Below are 15,233 nucleotides of genomic sequence, written 5' to 3' on the forward strand. Positions count from 1 at the left end.
GGCGCCAACTTCACTGGACTGTGAAGCCTCCAGCCTGGTTAGGGCAGGGGTGGGATTCTATCAGTTCGCACCTATTCGCTAGAACTGGTTGTTAACCTTCTAAGCAGTTTGGAGAACTGGTTGTTAGAAGAAATTACTGGGCTAATCCTGTCAGGAAGGCAGGAAGGAAACATTCTGGTGTTGCTTACAGAAACTGCCTCTCCGTTAACCCTTATTGCATTCCTGGCAGGACTAGACTTCCTGTCTCAGGAACTTCTCTGGAGTTTTTTCCCCCTCCTTTGCTGGTACTTTGCTTGTGTGGAGTGACCATTCAAAGTTACAATGGCACTGAAAAAAGTGACTTACGACCATTTTTCACACTTACGACTGTTGCATCATCTGCACAGTCATGAGAGGCCAGGCAAGGAGATGCGTGCCTCGAGGTGAGTGATATTGAGTTGGCCATGCCCAGCCAGTCACATGACCACCAAGCCACACCCACCAACTAAGCCACGCCCACAGAACCGGTTGTTAAAAAATTTGAATCCCACCCCTGGGTTAGGGTGAGGAGCAAAGTGGGAAAAACCATTCAAAATAGGTGAGTATTTCAACTGCTCGTCTCAGGGGGGAAGAAATGTTAATTCTGCTCTTTCCTCGATGGATCTGACCGGGCACTGATCAGCGAGAACGAGGGTTTCTGTCCTGGTAGGGAGCAGAGCGGAAGAGCAGAGCCTGCTCAGAGTCACCAGAGGGTAAATTCCTGGGCGTGAGAATGGCGTTCGTCCACAAAAGTGCCCCTAACAGCATCGTCGACACTTTCCCTTGTGAGACAAAGAATGGCTTAAAGGTGGTTTCAGTGACAGTTTTAAATCAGTGCAGAGACGCGGAAGGACTCAGCCAGGGTGCGTATTTCAGGTGGCCCTGCTGGTTGGGATGGGGGCGAGAAAGAGATCATGACACTGTGCACAAAAGGCCTCATCAGCCTCCTTGATTGTGGAGGATGCCAGCCACGATGGCTTCTTTAGATGGTATGAGAAGGATCTGGCGAGGAGGAGGAGAGCACAGGCATTTATTTTTCTTTTAAGGCGTCATGGTGCTTCTCTTGGCATCTGTTGGAATAAGGAAGGAAGCTACATTACGACCTTCAAGTCTCCCATTTGCCGCAGATCAATCACTTCTTATCTCCTTCATTTTCCATTAGTAAAAGTCCTGACAGAATGCCACTTTCATTTTGTTTCATTTTATTTATAGGGTTACCACAGAATATGCCTGCAGAATTCTGGAATTCTGTGTCTCTAGTCTCCTCTGCCAGCCTTTTTAGTTTTTTCAGTGGAGAGACTGTTTCAAGCCGATCTTACATTTGCGGAGGTGATCTCTGAGTATGACATTTTTCCATCCAATAGCCATTGGTCGCTTTGCTTTGATTCATATTCCGTTTGCGGTCCTGGATCTCCTAGCCATGGCCTCTTGTCAAAACCCCACATAAAACGAAGCCCCTTTGCATTTCTGGAGGTGGTTCGGTTCCTTGGCGCATTCAAGTGCTGCGGATCCTCACCCGAGGGGGCCCAGGGCACCAGGGGAGGCACCCAGGTGAACTCAGGCCTTTTCTGGGGTTTCAGCAACAGAGACCCGTGTGTGTGTGTGTGTGTGTGTGTGTGTGTGTGTGTGTGTGTTGCTCCTCCCCCCCAAGCCTTGTGTTTGTGTCACTGCTGCATCCTTGTTGCAGGCAAGGCTTCCCTTTGTTGCCAGACATTTTATTCTCTTGGGACTTCACCTTTGCTGCTACTATCTGGTCTTTTCCTCCTGGGAGAACTGAAGCTGAGAGAAAAGGAGAGGAGTTGATTGTGCCCGCCAGCTGCCGGGAGGGAAGGGAAGGGCTTTGTGGCAGCTGAGCCGTGGGACGCTCCTGGGTACCAGCCTGCTGAAGAGTCACCCTGGCTGGCTGGCTGGATGGATGACAGGGAGCTTTCACTAAGCAAAAAAACAAAAGAGGGGGGAGAGGGGGTGTGGGTCCCCAGCTGTACGCAGGAAGCCTTAGGAAGGCCTCTGGGGGAGGGGCTTCAGAAGGAAAGCAGCCTTGGTCATGAAAAGCAACTCCCAACGCTTGGGGTTTATGTAAGAAAGAAGCTCAGGCTGAAAATATCTCCAGGAAGAGGCCAGAGCTTGTGTGTGTGTGTGTGCCTAGAGATTGCAAGTCTGCAGGCCAAGTTGGCCTTAAGTACCCAGTGTCTTCTAATATTGACGAAATTGTCTAGAGTTTGCTACGAAGCCTGACAAGGAGAAGCCAATGAGGATGACTGGGAGGAAGAGGCTGCTAGGCGCTCTGGCTCCGTTTGACCCTCTGTTCCTTCCTCTGGGTGATGGGTTCTGGGAAAGGAGGCCCTGGCATTGGGGCTCCCCTTCATCCATCACCCCAACAGGGGCTTGCTTGGCTCTGTGAGGTGGGCAGCATCCAGGAAGGGTCACGGTGGAGTGGATCTCCAACAGGCTGCAGGTTCTGCCTGGCTTGGAGGAAGGAGAGTGGGGAGCAGCCATTGCCACACCCGAAGTACCGGAGCGAGGACGGCCTCTGCTCACCTGCCCATCTTACCCTGAAGGGCTTAAGAGAATGAAGGCTGTGGCAAAATGGGGAGAGTAAAGCTCTTTGAAGAGGTGCTTGCCTCTGAAGCATGCGGTTCATTTCCTGTCATGTCCTTGTTGGAGTCTGATTCTGAGGGGGAGATTGATCTGGTGGCTGTGGAAGAAATGGGGGGAGGGCAGAGTCCGGCTGGGCATTTAGAGGAAGACCCAGGCCTACCCCTTCTTCATCCTAGGGCACGCAGAGAGGAATGGAGAAGGGAGCAATCTGGCTTACAGGAGAGAAAAGGGCCCTGATCCCTTTCATGAGTTGCAGCTGGAAGAACAGGATGTAAGAAGGGTGTTTGCACATAGCACCTTGCTGAAAGCGAAGCGTGCATTATCTTTGTCGAGGATTATCTGGGTTTTGGCGTCCTCCCAACTGTGGGCGCTGCGTTATCTTTTGGAAGCCTGCAATTTATCATCCTGGCCTGTCATGTTAATTACTTCAGCGTGGTTTGTGTTTGTTCTTTTTTTATTTCTAATTTATCTGTACTTTGGTTTTGGACTGCATTTCTTCCCTTTGTAGACTGTTTTTGGAAGAGTTTGATCTCCAGCCAAGGATAACTGGACATTGGGGGGACCAAGTTGGAGGCATTAAAGGGAAATTATCTACTTTTGTGACTTTGTTATTTTTGTGCCACGACCCGGGTCATCACATTTCCCTTGAAAGTCTGGCCTCTCAAGCCACAGAGCCCAAAGCTCACCTCCCAGTTGGCCAGGCAGCTGATCCGCCGTGGAAACCCCTGGCAAAAGGCCTTTGAGCAAAAGACAGCATGGGGCCTCTTTCAGCAGGACTTTCAGACTGGCAGGGAGGCTGCAGTATAGTGAATGCTACAAGACTGGCATTCATGCCCCTGTTGGAGACTGACTCCGAGGGAGAGGAGGAACAGCTGACAGGGAGTAGAAGTGTGGCTCCGGAGGTTGTGGAGGAGGCTGGGCAGTCTGAGGAAGACCCAGGCCCATCCCCTCTCCATCCTAGGGCACGCAGGGAGGAGAGGATAAGGGAGAGACATGAATGGTGTGGTCTACAGGGGAGGAAAGGGCATTGATCCTCTTCACGGGCTGCAGCTGTGAGAACTGGTTAAAAGGACAGACATGCATATGGGCTAGTGCTGGAAACAAAGCGTGGAAATATCTCTAGTCTGTCATTCCTGTCTCAGTTTGGCGTCCTTCCCAGTGTGTGTTCCGATCTCTGTGGACTTCTTCAAGCCCTTATCTTGCCTGGTTCCCTTAATTGCTTCAGTGTGGTTGGTGTTGTTTGTCCTCTTTATAACTTATAGGCATTTTTAGTTTAAATGGCATTTCCTCCTTTTCGGAACTGTTTGTGGGGGAGTTTTTTGTCTCCAGTCAAAGATATTCGGAGCTTGGAAGCAAAGTGAAGGAATAAAAGGGGCTTCACCTGTTTTTGTGACTGTGTTTATTTTGTATCCCACCCTGGGTCATCACATTAGCCATTTTTTACAAGTGGAGGGGAGGATTCTTGGATTCACAATTGAAGTAATTGAAGTAATTCTTTTAGGCAGTGAGGATTTTACCCAGATCCCAAAGAAACCCAGGTCAGCACTGAGCCACAGGCCTTGGGCGACTCGTCTTCTCGACAAAGGTGAAGTTCTCCCTTCGCCTGTCCTGTCCAATTGCAGCTTGGGAGGAGGAAGGGCATCCAGCCTGGACTAATCCCGATGTTCATCGAACAGGCGGGGAGCAGAGCAGATGCTTCCCAGTCCCACTTTCCATAGAGCGGAGCGTGATGGGTGCCGCTGCGTCCCCAGAAGCCCCTCAGCAGCACAGACCATCGGGAGGCTGCCGTTGTGTGCGCGAGAGCTCCTTTCTTTCACAAATGCATCGTGGAGAATTCCTCTGTGTTCGGTTCATTATGAATATTTGAATGGTGTTAAGTGGTTTGTTCTGATGCAAGCCTGTCTCATGCTTGTTCTTAATTGTGGCTCATTAAGGCATGTTTGATGTGGAGAATGTTTTGATGTGAAAACAGATGGCTCCCCTTGCAGAGGCCTTGGTGGAAGCACAGAAGACGTCCGTTGCTTCAGCTGGATGGAAATTTTTCTTCCCTTCCCTTCCCCTCCTCTTTTCCCTTTCCCTCCCCTTTCCCTCCCCGAACCTTTCTAGATTGCATTCTTCTCTCGCTCATTTGCTATGAAGAGGTCCTGCGCTGCCCGTTGGTACTAGCCCTCCTTCACTGGGCTTCACTTGCTCAGTTTTAGGGAGGGTGGAAGCAGAGAGTGGCAGGCTGGGCTTTTGCCCGAAGGTGCAGGAGAAGAGGGAACAACTTGGCTTCTGCTGGTTTAGCTGCAGGTGATGGTTGCCGAGCCGACTCCTAGCAACTTGGGCCCGAGTTCAGTTTTAAAGAGATAAAAGAGAACTCGGGACGTAAGGAAGAAGTATTTCTCCCCCACAAATCCTCTTCCAGAAGGATTATGTAAATATGTGGCTGAAGATTCCACAATAGAGGAGATTAAAATGTCACTTGCAGCAAAGGGTACAACGGATCCATCTTGCAGATGTCGGGTTAAACTTCAGCCTGTGATTAGACTCAAGAAGCTGGCCTCATCCCATTCTCCTTTGAATTTCTGATTGGGGGGTGGAATGATATAAAAACCACACAAACACACAAGATGGGCGTCACACTTAGGACCCATTACCTACAAGAGACTTGGCACAAGCCCCCCTCCCCCCACCCACCCCCGGTTTAAGGATGCGGAGGGCAGGCCTTCTGGATTTGGCCTGGCTCCCATCAGCTGCTGAAATCTCTTCTGTCCCGGGAGACGGCAAAGCTGGGCCTGCTCTGTGCCGCCTGGCTCTCTTTGGGGCTCAGCAGGGAGCCAAGTGCCTGGCAAGGCTGCCGCAGTTGGGTCAGGAGTGTGTGGGGGGGGTGTCTGTCAGACCTGGGTGGGAGGCAGGGAGAGCGGCTTCCACACGAGGGGATGTTGACCCCCACTGTCTTGGTTGGCAGAAGTGCGTGAAATACCACAGTGACACCAACCAGCTCCTCATTGTTTTATGCTGTAATTTTTTCAGAGCGCAGTTGTACTCCAAAATATGACTGCAATTCCCCTTGCCCCTCAAGCCATCAAGCGACATTTTATTCAGTCCCTATGAAAAGGGAAACTTTCCAGACAATTCCAGGGTGCCTTGTCTGCAGAAAATTCTGCAGAGGTTCTTTCAACCTTGCTTCCCCCCCTGCCGCAGGGCTTCTCCTGTCGGAGCCTCTCCAGGTTTTCATACCAGGGGTCTTCAGGGAAAAGGTTCTGGGCCAACTGGGGAATACCAGACCTCTGTGGGAACCTTGGGTCTGCCCCGTCTGCCCCACTCATTCAGGCTGCCGTGCCTTCCACTTCACCTTCACTCGGTGGCCTTACCTGGCTGAATAGGGAGGACCTTACTGCTAAGTTCTTGGCTGAGTTCAGGTGGTCACCTCTACCAGCCAAGGCTGGGAGGCCAATGAGGATGATCCCCTAATGTGTAACCTTTATGTAAATAGAACGAAATGCTACTTGAAGTGGTTTCCAAGAAAGATTGAACCACCACTTGTCCGAGATAGTACGTAGTCTTCTGTCTTGGGCAGGGGTTGGACTAGAAGACCTCCAAGACCCCTTCCAGCCCCGTGATTCTGATTCTCTGGATGCAGACACAGAATCATCTATGCCGCAGCAGAAAATGCAGCACAAAACCACTTTCATTGTGTTCTCCCTTGGATCAAAATGTGCTAACACGTATTTAATTTCTGCTGCTGCTGCTGTCACTGTTACTGCACTGTAGGATAGTGTTTGGCAGGGGGAGATGGCAAAGTACAAAAATTAGGTTATTATTCTTTCGTTTATATTTTTTACACGATTTGCTACACAAAGCCATTATGAAACTATAAAATACAAAACTGTGTACGGAAGGAAAACAAAAGCAGAAGTTGGCCATCAACCCCACATGCGCAAAGACGGGGGACTTCAGCAGACACCAGGGCATGTCCCAACAACTTGTAAGACACACACACACACACACCCCGCTGGTGGGCAACCTCAGGCTAGGTGACCCCGGGGACTGGACCACCGGCTCTAGGACCACCACAGTGGTCCATCAGCATCTGGGGTCCTCGGTATAGAGCAGAGGTCTTCAAACTTGGCAACTTTAAGGTTTGTTGAAGTCCACAAGTCTTAAAAGTTGCCAAGTTTGGGGGGATCCCTGGTATAGAGACTCTGCTGGGGTGGGAGGGACAAAGGGGCCAGCTGAAAAGGGCACCCTGGCACAGCCCATAACACCCTATTGATACACTGATACCATGGCCCTCACAAGGGACATCCAGGGCCTGCTTTAAAACAGTCATTTAAATTAAAAATTCTTTCCCTTTTCAAAGTAGCCCGTTCCTTTGCTCAGAAAGTATTGTCTGTTTTTGTGTTGTCTTCTAGTCAGTCTCTACTCTTGGCAATTGCCTGGTCTGGTCTCTGCAGTTTTCTTGGCAAGTTTTACCTGCATCCAAGGCCTAGGGGACCCTCCCCAGCCGAGGGGTTCCCAGCTGGCCTTGTGCCAAGGCAGGACTAGAACTCAGGGTCTCCGGGCTTCTAGCTAACACCAAGCAAAGCAATTCTGTCCTAGTCTTTGGCTTGCCTTTTTAAGATCCTTTCCTTTGAATCCTGTTTCTGGAGCAGCAGAAAACGCTCTTGCTCCATGGTCCATTTCCTTGGAGGATGCTTGTCCCCCTCCTCCCCTCTTCCCCCCCGTCTCTTCTGCCTTCTCTGTGGCTCTGGTGTTGTGGTTCGCCGGCAGCCTGTGCAGACGGCAGTGGAATCGGACAGTGGGAAAGAAAGGGGATCCGTCTGGGAGTCTGGAGAGGACTCGGACGAGGGTCCTGCGTCCGATGCAGAGATGGGGCCAGGACCATCTGGGAGTGGGGTGCTGACTCTGGAGTCTGGCAGCAGTGAGGAAGAGGACCCGGGGGAGCCTGTTCCCAGTGCGCGTGTGTGCAGAGCTGCTATAAGGCGAGAGCAGCTGAAACAAAAGGGGCAACTCAGGAGTAAGGCTGGGAGGTGATTGCCCCTCCCATAAGGCATAAAAGTCAGGCCAAGATGACGAAACCGTTGCAGGAAGCAAAGTCGTTGGGTTCAGATTCATTCTTGAAGCTCTTTGTACTTCGATTGGTTTTCTTTCTAGTTCATTTGACACTTCTGTTTCAGCAGCACTTCACAGAAAAGAAAGGTGGGTGTTTATCTCGAGGGACTGTTTGAGATTCATTACCGGCTGGGAATGAAAATAATTCCCAGCACTGCACTAAAACAAGACTTGCTTTTAAAATAAGCATGTCCGTAATTACGGTCTCAGAAGCCTTGGTCAGAACATCTGGCCTCCCTTAGCTCCCTCCCAGAATACCCCACCCATCCCCCTTTCTTGATTTGGGGGGACGGGGGTCAGCATTACTTGGCATTCACTTGCTGCTGTGACTGCTGCCGCCTCCAGATTCAGTTTTCTAGATTTCTGGACCTGTATTGAGTCAGATCTTCCGCTGACTTCCCAAGGAGGAAGGGAGGGGCTGCCTTCCAGAGCAGGGGTCGCCAACCTTTTGGACCTCAGGGACCACCAAACTCATAATTTTAAATCCCGCGGACCAGAGACCCTGGAAAAATCCCCAAAAAAGTCTGCAGGAAAATTTCCCACCCTGTTTCCCTACCGATCGATCATTCTTTATTTGGGATTGCAGGATACCGTCTCCAGCTCCATTCTCAGGGGGAGAGAGAGAGACTTTTGGCTTCATGCAAGGAAATCAGCAGAAGTCTTTCTTCCTCTCCCCCAAACTGCCAGAAATGAGTCTTTGCCGGCGCAGCCTCTTGGAGCAGGAGGCCTTGCAGGGTCCCAAAGACTCATTTCTGGCAGAGTTTGGGGGAGAGAAAGAAAGACTTTTGCTGCTTTCCTTGCACGCAGCCAAAATCAGAAGAAAAAAGAAGTGGAAAGAAGCAGCCCGGTGGCCAGGCGAGGTGCGTGGGGGGCGAGTGGGGCAAGCTCCCCCCCTTTGCCCTTCCCCCCTCCCCTCACTACCTCATGGTGTTCGCAATGCAAGCAATGCAAGCCTTGTGTTCCCACGCAGCCTGGATTAATTGCTCTGAGGGTGACATTTCTCTGCAGACCACCAACATTTTCTCGAGGACCACCAGTGGTCCCCAGCCCACTGGTTGCTGACCATTGTTCCAGAGGGCCAAGAGGCAGAACAGCTTAGATAGTTTGTGCGAGAGAAAAGGGATGGAGAGGGGTCCTCCCTAAGCGTTCCCAGAGATTGTGTTTAGTGGGAGTTTAAAGGCGTCTGCTTCAGTTTGGCAAAATTTCTGTCTGTAAGTGAGGAACATGAAATGAGCTCAGTGTATCTTGGGCTTTTGGAGCCTGGCAGGGACTTTGTGGGAATGCGGAGAACCTACTGGGTGTTCCCTTTGGGGAAGTTGTGTCTGCTGTTGCAGCTGCTGCATTGCCTGGGTCCATCCCTTGAAGGCCACCCTCCTGCTCCAGGCTCCCAGCCTGCCTGCCCTGACTGACGCCAGCCTCTGTTTTGCAGAGAGATGCCAAAGGCCAGTTCCTGTTTGACCTGCTGTGCCATCATTTAAACCTCCTGGAGAAGGATTACTTTGGGATCCGCTTTGTCGACCCCGACAAGCAGAGGGTGAGTCCCGGCTTGGTGCTTTGGGTCAGCGCAGCTGTGGGCCCATTGAAGGACCAGCTTAGGGTTACCCTCACGGGACGACAGGGAATCAGTCGACAGGAACGGTCCTTATCTGATCCACGGACTTAAACAATAGCCTGCTAATCCTTTCTAAATGAAAAGAGGGTGCATAACCTTATACGCTCTTATCAAAGAGGAAGAAGAGGAAGAAGCAGAGGGCCAGCTTGGGAATAATGGAGAATGAGGAGCCTTGACGGCCTCTCTGTCCAATGCAGACACTCAGTAGAAGAGGCCGGCTAAGCGATGGTCCAAGGTCAGAGAAGGAGCTCTCTGTGTGCGTGTGTGTGTGTGTGTGTGTGCGTGTGTGTGCTTCACCTGGGCCGAGAGAGCAGCCTTTCTTGCTCTCTGAAACCGCTTGCGATGGAAGCTCTGTTGCCGATCAAGACCCTCCGCAGAACCGCACGTTCCGCATTGACTGGATTTGCAGCAGTGCGATTCAAAGGCTCCGGGCGATAGGAAACAGCGCAAGGCAGCCTCCTTAGAGAAGACTCGGCACGGTGAAGCAGTCAAAATCAGAGAGCAGCACACTTACAACCCGCAGGAAAAACTCGCTTCGTCCTCCAAAACTCCCCGTTTTAAAAGTTTATGAAAAGCCCCAAAGAGTCGATCGAAGGGAGCTGAGGTGCCCTCCTCCTCCAGTCTGGGCCCAGCATTTGCTGCCGGGGTAGAATTGCCTGCCCAACGAGGCGAGGAGGGAGAAATCCCCAAGGATGCCAATTGCGCCGCCCAGGCGGCTGCTTTCCCTACAGAGGGGAATCTCGCCCGGAGGCCGTGAGCCCAGCGCCAGCCTTCCCCTCCCCGGTCACAGCGCCTGCTCCAAGAGGGGTCCGGAGAAAAAGTGGTTAGAAAGCTGGACAGGACACGCTCTGGAGCTGCATTGTCAGCCTTGGGACACTGCCTGAGCATCAAAATAATGGGAGGCTGGCCAGGAAAATCCACCTCCTTGGGACCCCCCTTGGGACCGTCCTATGTGGAGCTTCTGGGACAAAATAGGGCAGGGGGAGGTGGGGGAATCCCAAGTCACTTGCTCGCTCGGGTGTCCGGGATTTACAGCCACAAACCTTGCTCGCATTGCAAAGATCAGGATCTGGTCTTTTGAAAACAAGCTATAACAAATATCTCTACGAGATCTCTGCACGGCTCCTGCTCAGCCCCAAACACTTTGTAGCCAGCCCAATTTTATCACCAAAGTCAAGGGTTTTTTTTGGGGGGGGGGGAAGAAAGACAGTGCAGCCCCCACCCCCTCTCTTTGCTAGCTTTTGAATCTCTCTCTCTCTCTCTCTCTCCTTCGCTTCAGCACTGGCTGGAATTCACGAAGTCCATTGTGAAGCAAATGCGATGTAAGTATTTATCTTCATGCGTTTATTTATTTATTTATCTTCAAATGTTTATTTATAGGCAGTGCCTCTAACTTGGCACTGTGTGAGGGTCTGGATCTCTGAAGGGGAAGGGTGGGGGGCAGCAGCAGTTTGCAAAGAGGGCGGAAGTGGTGAGTGGGGGTGGTGGGGAGACGAGAGGCAGCTGGATAGGAGACGGAGGAAGAGAATTAGGATGGCCACTCCTGAAAAATCCCTCCCAGAATACGTCCATTAGGGTTAGAGTTCTCTAGCTTTAGTCTGGCAAGATTCTGTCTATAGCAGGGGTGTCCAACCTTGGTAACGTTAAGCCTGGAGGACTTCAACTCCCAGAATTCCCCAGCCAGCAAAGCTGGCTGGGGAATTCTGGGAGTTGAAGTCCTCCAGGCTTAACGTTACCAAGGTTGGACACCCCTGGTCTATAGAGTGGAAGCAAATAAACTTTGGCTGGATCGTGTTACCTGACATCAATCTTGCCAGACTCTTACTGCCCCCAAAAGAGAGGGGAACTCAAGTATGGCCACGGATCCACAACACTAGTAACTCCGTAGCAGCTAGCAGAGGTCTTGCCCCAGCACCAGCAGCAGATGGACGCGCAGGTCAATCCTTCGTAAGCCACAATGATGCAGCTGTTGTAGCAGGCCAGGCAAAATGTCCAGCAGCTGCAGCTACACTGACAACAACAGCACAGCCGATCCTTGTGCGCTCCCAGGGCAGCTGGGAGTGAAGGAGTGTGGAGAGGACATGGACCAACTGAGCACCTTCCTTACTCGGTGCGAGATGCTCATGGACAAGAGAGCCAACTGGCCAGGCAGGGTGAGCTTTTTTTGAAGCTTGTTGGGGGGGGTTAGCAGCAAAATGGGCCATTGGACTGATAGAAGGCGAGTATCAGAAGTTCCTCAGGAGACTTAGAGGCCGTTTTGGTGATCCCATTCAAGGCTCACAGCCAGTGGCAAGATTTGGAAACTTCCCTGTGGTGCATCCCACGATACGTGATGGGTTCTGCTCTGCATGTGGCTAGGGTTGGTCTGTGCTGCTCATGAGGGATCTCCCACTCACACGTCCGGGATCTAAGCTTCCATGGGGCCCTCTGAACCCCTCTCAACGTGGTGCATTAGTAGTCTTGTTGCTTAACTAGAGGAACCTGGTTCCACTCAATCTTCTTGACTTGATGGGATCCACTGGGTTGAAAGAAGTGCCGGCTTTTCCAAATGGATCCTGGCTGGATTTGTAACTGAGCTACAAATAAGATCTGTGTCTGTTCCTCGAAGCGACTTCCTTCCTCTTTATAGAACATTATATTCTCCAGTTTCTGATGAACAGTTTTCGATTTTTCCTTTTCGACCGACACAAATCTTCTTTTTGTCCTGGATGAAGTCGGCTTTGGCTAAGCCAGATGGGGGATGCACCGGGAGGGCGAAGGCTCCCGTGGGCCTGGGGCTGATGGGCTCCTGGAGGCTCCCCAGCCCACCTGAGACCCTTTTCTCTTCTGCAGCTCAGCCCCCGTTCACCATGTGCTTCCGAGTGAAGTTCTACCCCACCGACCCAGCGGCTCTGAAAGAGGAGATCACCAGGTAAGGCAGGGAGGGGCCTCGTCCCACTTTGGGCTGGCCAGAGAGGCAAAGCTGCTGGGAGTGGGGCGAGAGCCTGAGAGCCCTGGAGGGCCTTGGCTCTGCCTCTTGCTCTGATGCCTCAGTGGGGAACGAGAGACAGGAGGAAGAGGTGACGGCAAGGGAAGATGGAAGGAAAAGAAACGGGTGGTTACTTTCCAGCAGGGCTCCCTTTGCCAGCAACACCTTCCAGGGAGAGTCAAATTCGGCTTCTGAGCCTCCTGCTGGAAACGACGGGGGGTTTGGCTTGTTTATGTGGAGGTAGAAAGGAGGTCCGTGAGAACTTTGGGACCGATTAGGTGGTCAGCCTCCTACTAGATCCTGTGGCTGGGCTCTCTTCTTCTTCTCAAGGGCTGCTGACATGGCTTCCAGAGCAGAAAGGGTGGACCTTCCATTTTTACAGCTGCCTTCTAGCTGTACTTAGTCCGTCCCTCGGGGGCATCCCTAGATCATGGGCCCATTCCAGGTTCTTCCCCGCTCCTTCTCTCCCCCCACCCCATCATGGCTTGTGTGGTCTTCCGCTGCCTTCAACCCAACCCAACCAGCCCAGCGGTTGCCGTCGTGTTTAGCCGAGCCTGTGAAAGTGCTGGCTGAGGCACTTTCTGGTTCAGAAAAGGAAGAGAGGCGCGGAAAGGGTCCCTGGCAGGGATCCGGGCGGTCAGAAATGGAGCCCTCTTCAGATTTACCTGGGAGGGAGACGCTGGGTGAGGACCGGCCACCGGAAGAGGCCCCGGAAGGATGGAAGAAGGCCCCGAGTGGCTTCGGTGGAAGGCGCAGGGAGGAAGGAAGGAAGGAAGGCACTCACCCCTCTCGCTCTGGTTCCCCTGACAGGTATCTCGTCTTCTTGCAGATCAAACGAGATCTGTACCACGGGCGTCTCCTCTGCAAGACCTCGGACGCTGCTCTGCTGGCTGCCTACATTCTCCAAGGTAGGGAGGCCTTTGGGACCTTTTGCCCCCAGGTCGGAGGAGGGGGGGATTTTTTCCATCGCTCCCCTCATTTTCTTCCCAGGGAAAATAGTTTAAGGAGAAGAAGGGGGCCAGTTTGCCTTTTTCTGGCAACCCTTCTGGGGTTGAAGGGGATCCTGCAAATAAACATCAGGCATGGCAGCCAATCAGCTTCCCGGTGAATGTATTTGCTTAAGGTGGGGGGGGGGTCCCCCAAACTTGGCCACTTTAAGACTGGTGGGCTTCGACTCCCAGAATTCTCCAGCCGGCTATTTATATATGCCCCCACGCCATGAGGATAAATGACAAGTTTTGGAGATGGCTTATTATACGCTGGTTGCTGATGAAAGCAAACTGGCCTCTAGCTATGATACTGCATGTTGTTTTCCTCATTATCCTCGTTTTTACTGCTTTGTTGCCAGTGTAAACTTGTCTCAACATTTGCTAAAACTTTCCTTTCTAAAAAAAAAGGGGGGCAGGGAAGTGTAGATGAGCAAATGGAACGAAGAAGATGATTTGTTCTGTATCTAGAGACAAAAGGAGAGGCAAAGCGGCGTTTCTGAAGGAAAGTGAAGAGGACAGGAGGAACTTGTTGAGCTTGGAAAGAAGCTCTGGATTCATATTTTTAGAGAACTTGAGGGCTAAAAAGTGTTAAAAATAAAAGCAATGGTTAAACTTCACTCCATGCATTAAGTCAGAGGTCTCCAGAGCGATGCTGGCTGGAGAATTCTGGGAGTTGAAGTCCACCAGTCTTAAAGCGGCCAAGTTTGGAGACCTCTGGGTTAAGGGGACATTTCTAAAACAACCCACCAAGGATCCCCTTTGCTTACATTTGCCAAAGTCAATAATTATTGGTGATTTCTGTTCTTTCTTTCAGCCGAAATTGGTGACTACGATCCTGGAAAACACCCAGAGGGATACAGTTCCAAGTTCCAGTTTTTCCCCAAACACTCTGAGAAATTGGAGAGGAAAATTGCCGAGATCCATAAAATTGAGCTCAGGTGACTCTTTTGGTAGCTGTTTCTGCGTGTTCGTTGGTTTCCTAGATGGTGAGAAAGCAGCTTCCTGAGGCCGCCTGGAGCAAGACCTGGGCCGGGTCTGGAAGGACGGTATCTCTGCTATTCAGCGCGGCTGGAGGGGAGTTTGGATGACCTTAGAAGAGCCATCCTTAAAGGCAGGGGAAATGTGTGCCCGGAGCTCTTCAAGGGGGAGGTTTTTCGATCTTGGCTTCTGCTCATTTGGCAGAGCAGCGGAGGGGAGGCCTGACTGCCCAGTGCCCGACCCCAAGGGCGGAGCTGCCCTGCGAGTGGATCAACTATGCCTTGTGGTTGGCTAGTGGGACAGGCCTTCCTAGCAAGGGGGGCGCTTGGTTTTAAAGCTGCACTCGAGAGACGTGGTCGGTCACCCTGTTTCCTTTTGGCCCCTCAGAGGACTGGAAGGCAGCCTGGTGGACGCCTCCCAAAACAAAACATGATTTAGCAGCTCCAACTCTTTTTTCCTGGCTCAAGGGCGTCCCTAGAACAAGGAGCAGCTAAAAACCGAGGCTTCCTTTAGCTCTGTCACACTTCTAGGGTCAGGAGGTGGTCTCACTAATAAAAGGCAGGGCTGTTTATGAACCACTCCAGGGCATTGCTTGATCCAAGGAAGGAGAACACAGAGCAGGGCAAGGTTGGTGAGTAGGTGGAAGCATCTCTGGGGTGGCGAGAAGCCAGCCAAGGAGAACACCTGGTTTGCGCGCAGGTGAAATGGCCCTCTTCAAATACAAATGGTCTGGTCCAGCAGGTGCCAATACAGCCAGATTGCAATTTAATCCCATATAATTCCAATATTACTTTGCAGTTGGGACTGTAAATCTAAGAATTAGTTTGCAACAATTCAGCTGAGCTGGGCCTGCAGACCCCTTAAGTTTTACCCCATTTGGCAGGTGACATTCTGGCTTCCAGGCCCCTCCCTGCTGGGGAAAATCGCTCCCCAGTTTACTCAAGCAGATGGGAGAGGATTGGGACCTCCTCTC

The 15,233-nt window shown here is 51.7% G+C and overlaps 1 protein-coding gene across 4 annotated transcripts in view; it reads left to right on the top strand.

Moving 5' to 3' along the window:
- Positions 1-15,233, top strand: part of FRMD5 (FERM domain containing 5) — a 68,070-nt gene that overhangs the window by 38,117 nt on the left and 14,720 nt on the right. For all 4 annotated transcript variants that reach the window (XM_087972980.1, XM_087972982.1, XM_087972981.1 and 1 more), the window contains exons 2-6: positions 9,143-9,247; positions 10,605-10,647; positions 12,158-12,236; positions 13,104-13,201; positions 14,097-14,220. In XM_087972980.1, the coding sequence (XP_087829106.1) occupies positions 9,143-9,247; positions 10,605-10,647; positions 12,158-12,236; positions 13,104-13,201; positions 14,097-14,220 (449 nt within the window). The remainder of the gene's footprint in view (positions 1-9,142; positions 9,248-10,604; positions 10,648-12,157; positions 12,237-13,103; positions 13,202-14,096; positions 14,221-15,233) is intronic.

The sequence above is a fragment of the Notechis scutatus genome, chromosome 11 (assembly GCF_049901735.1).
Source record: "Notechis scutatus isolate UNSWTSFEM ecotype Mainland chromosome 11, rNotScu1.2, whole genome shotgun sequence".
NCBI lineage: Eukaryota > Metazoa > Chordata > Lepidosauria > Squamata > Elapidae > Notechis > Notechis scutatus.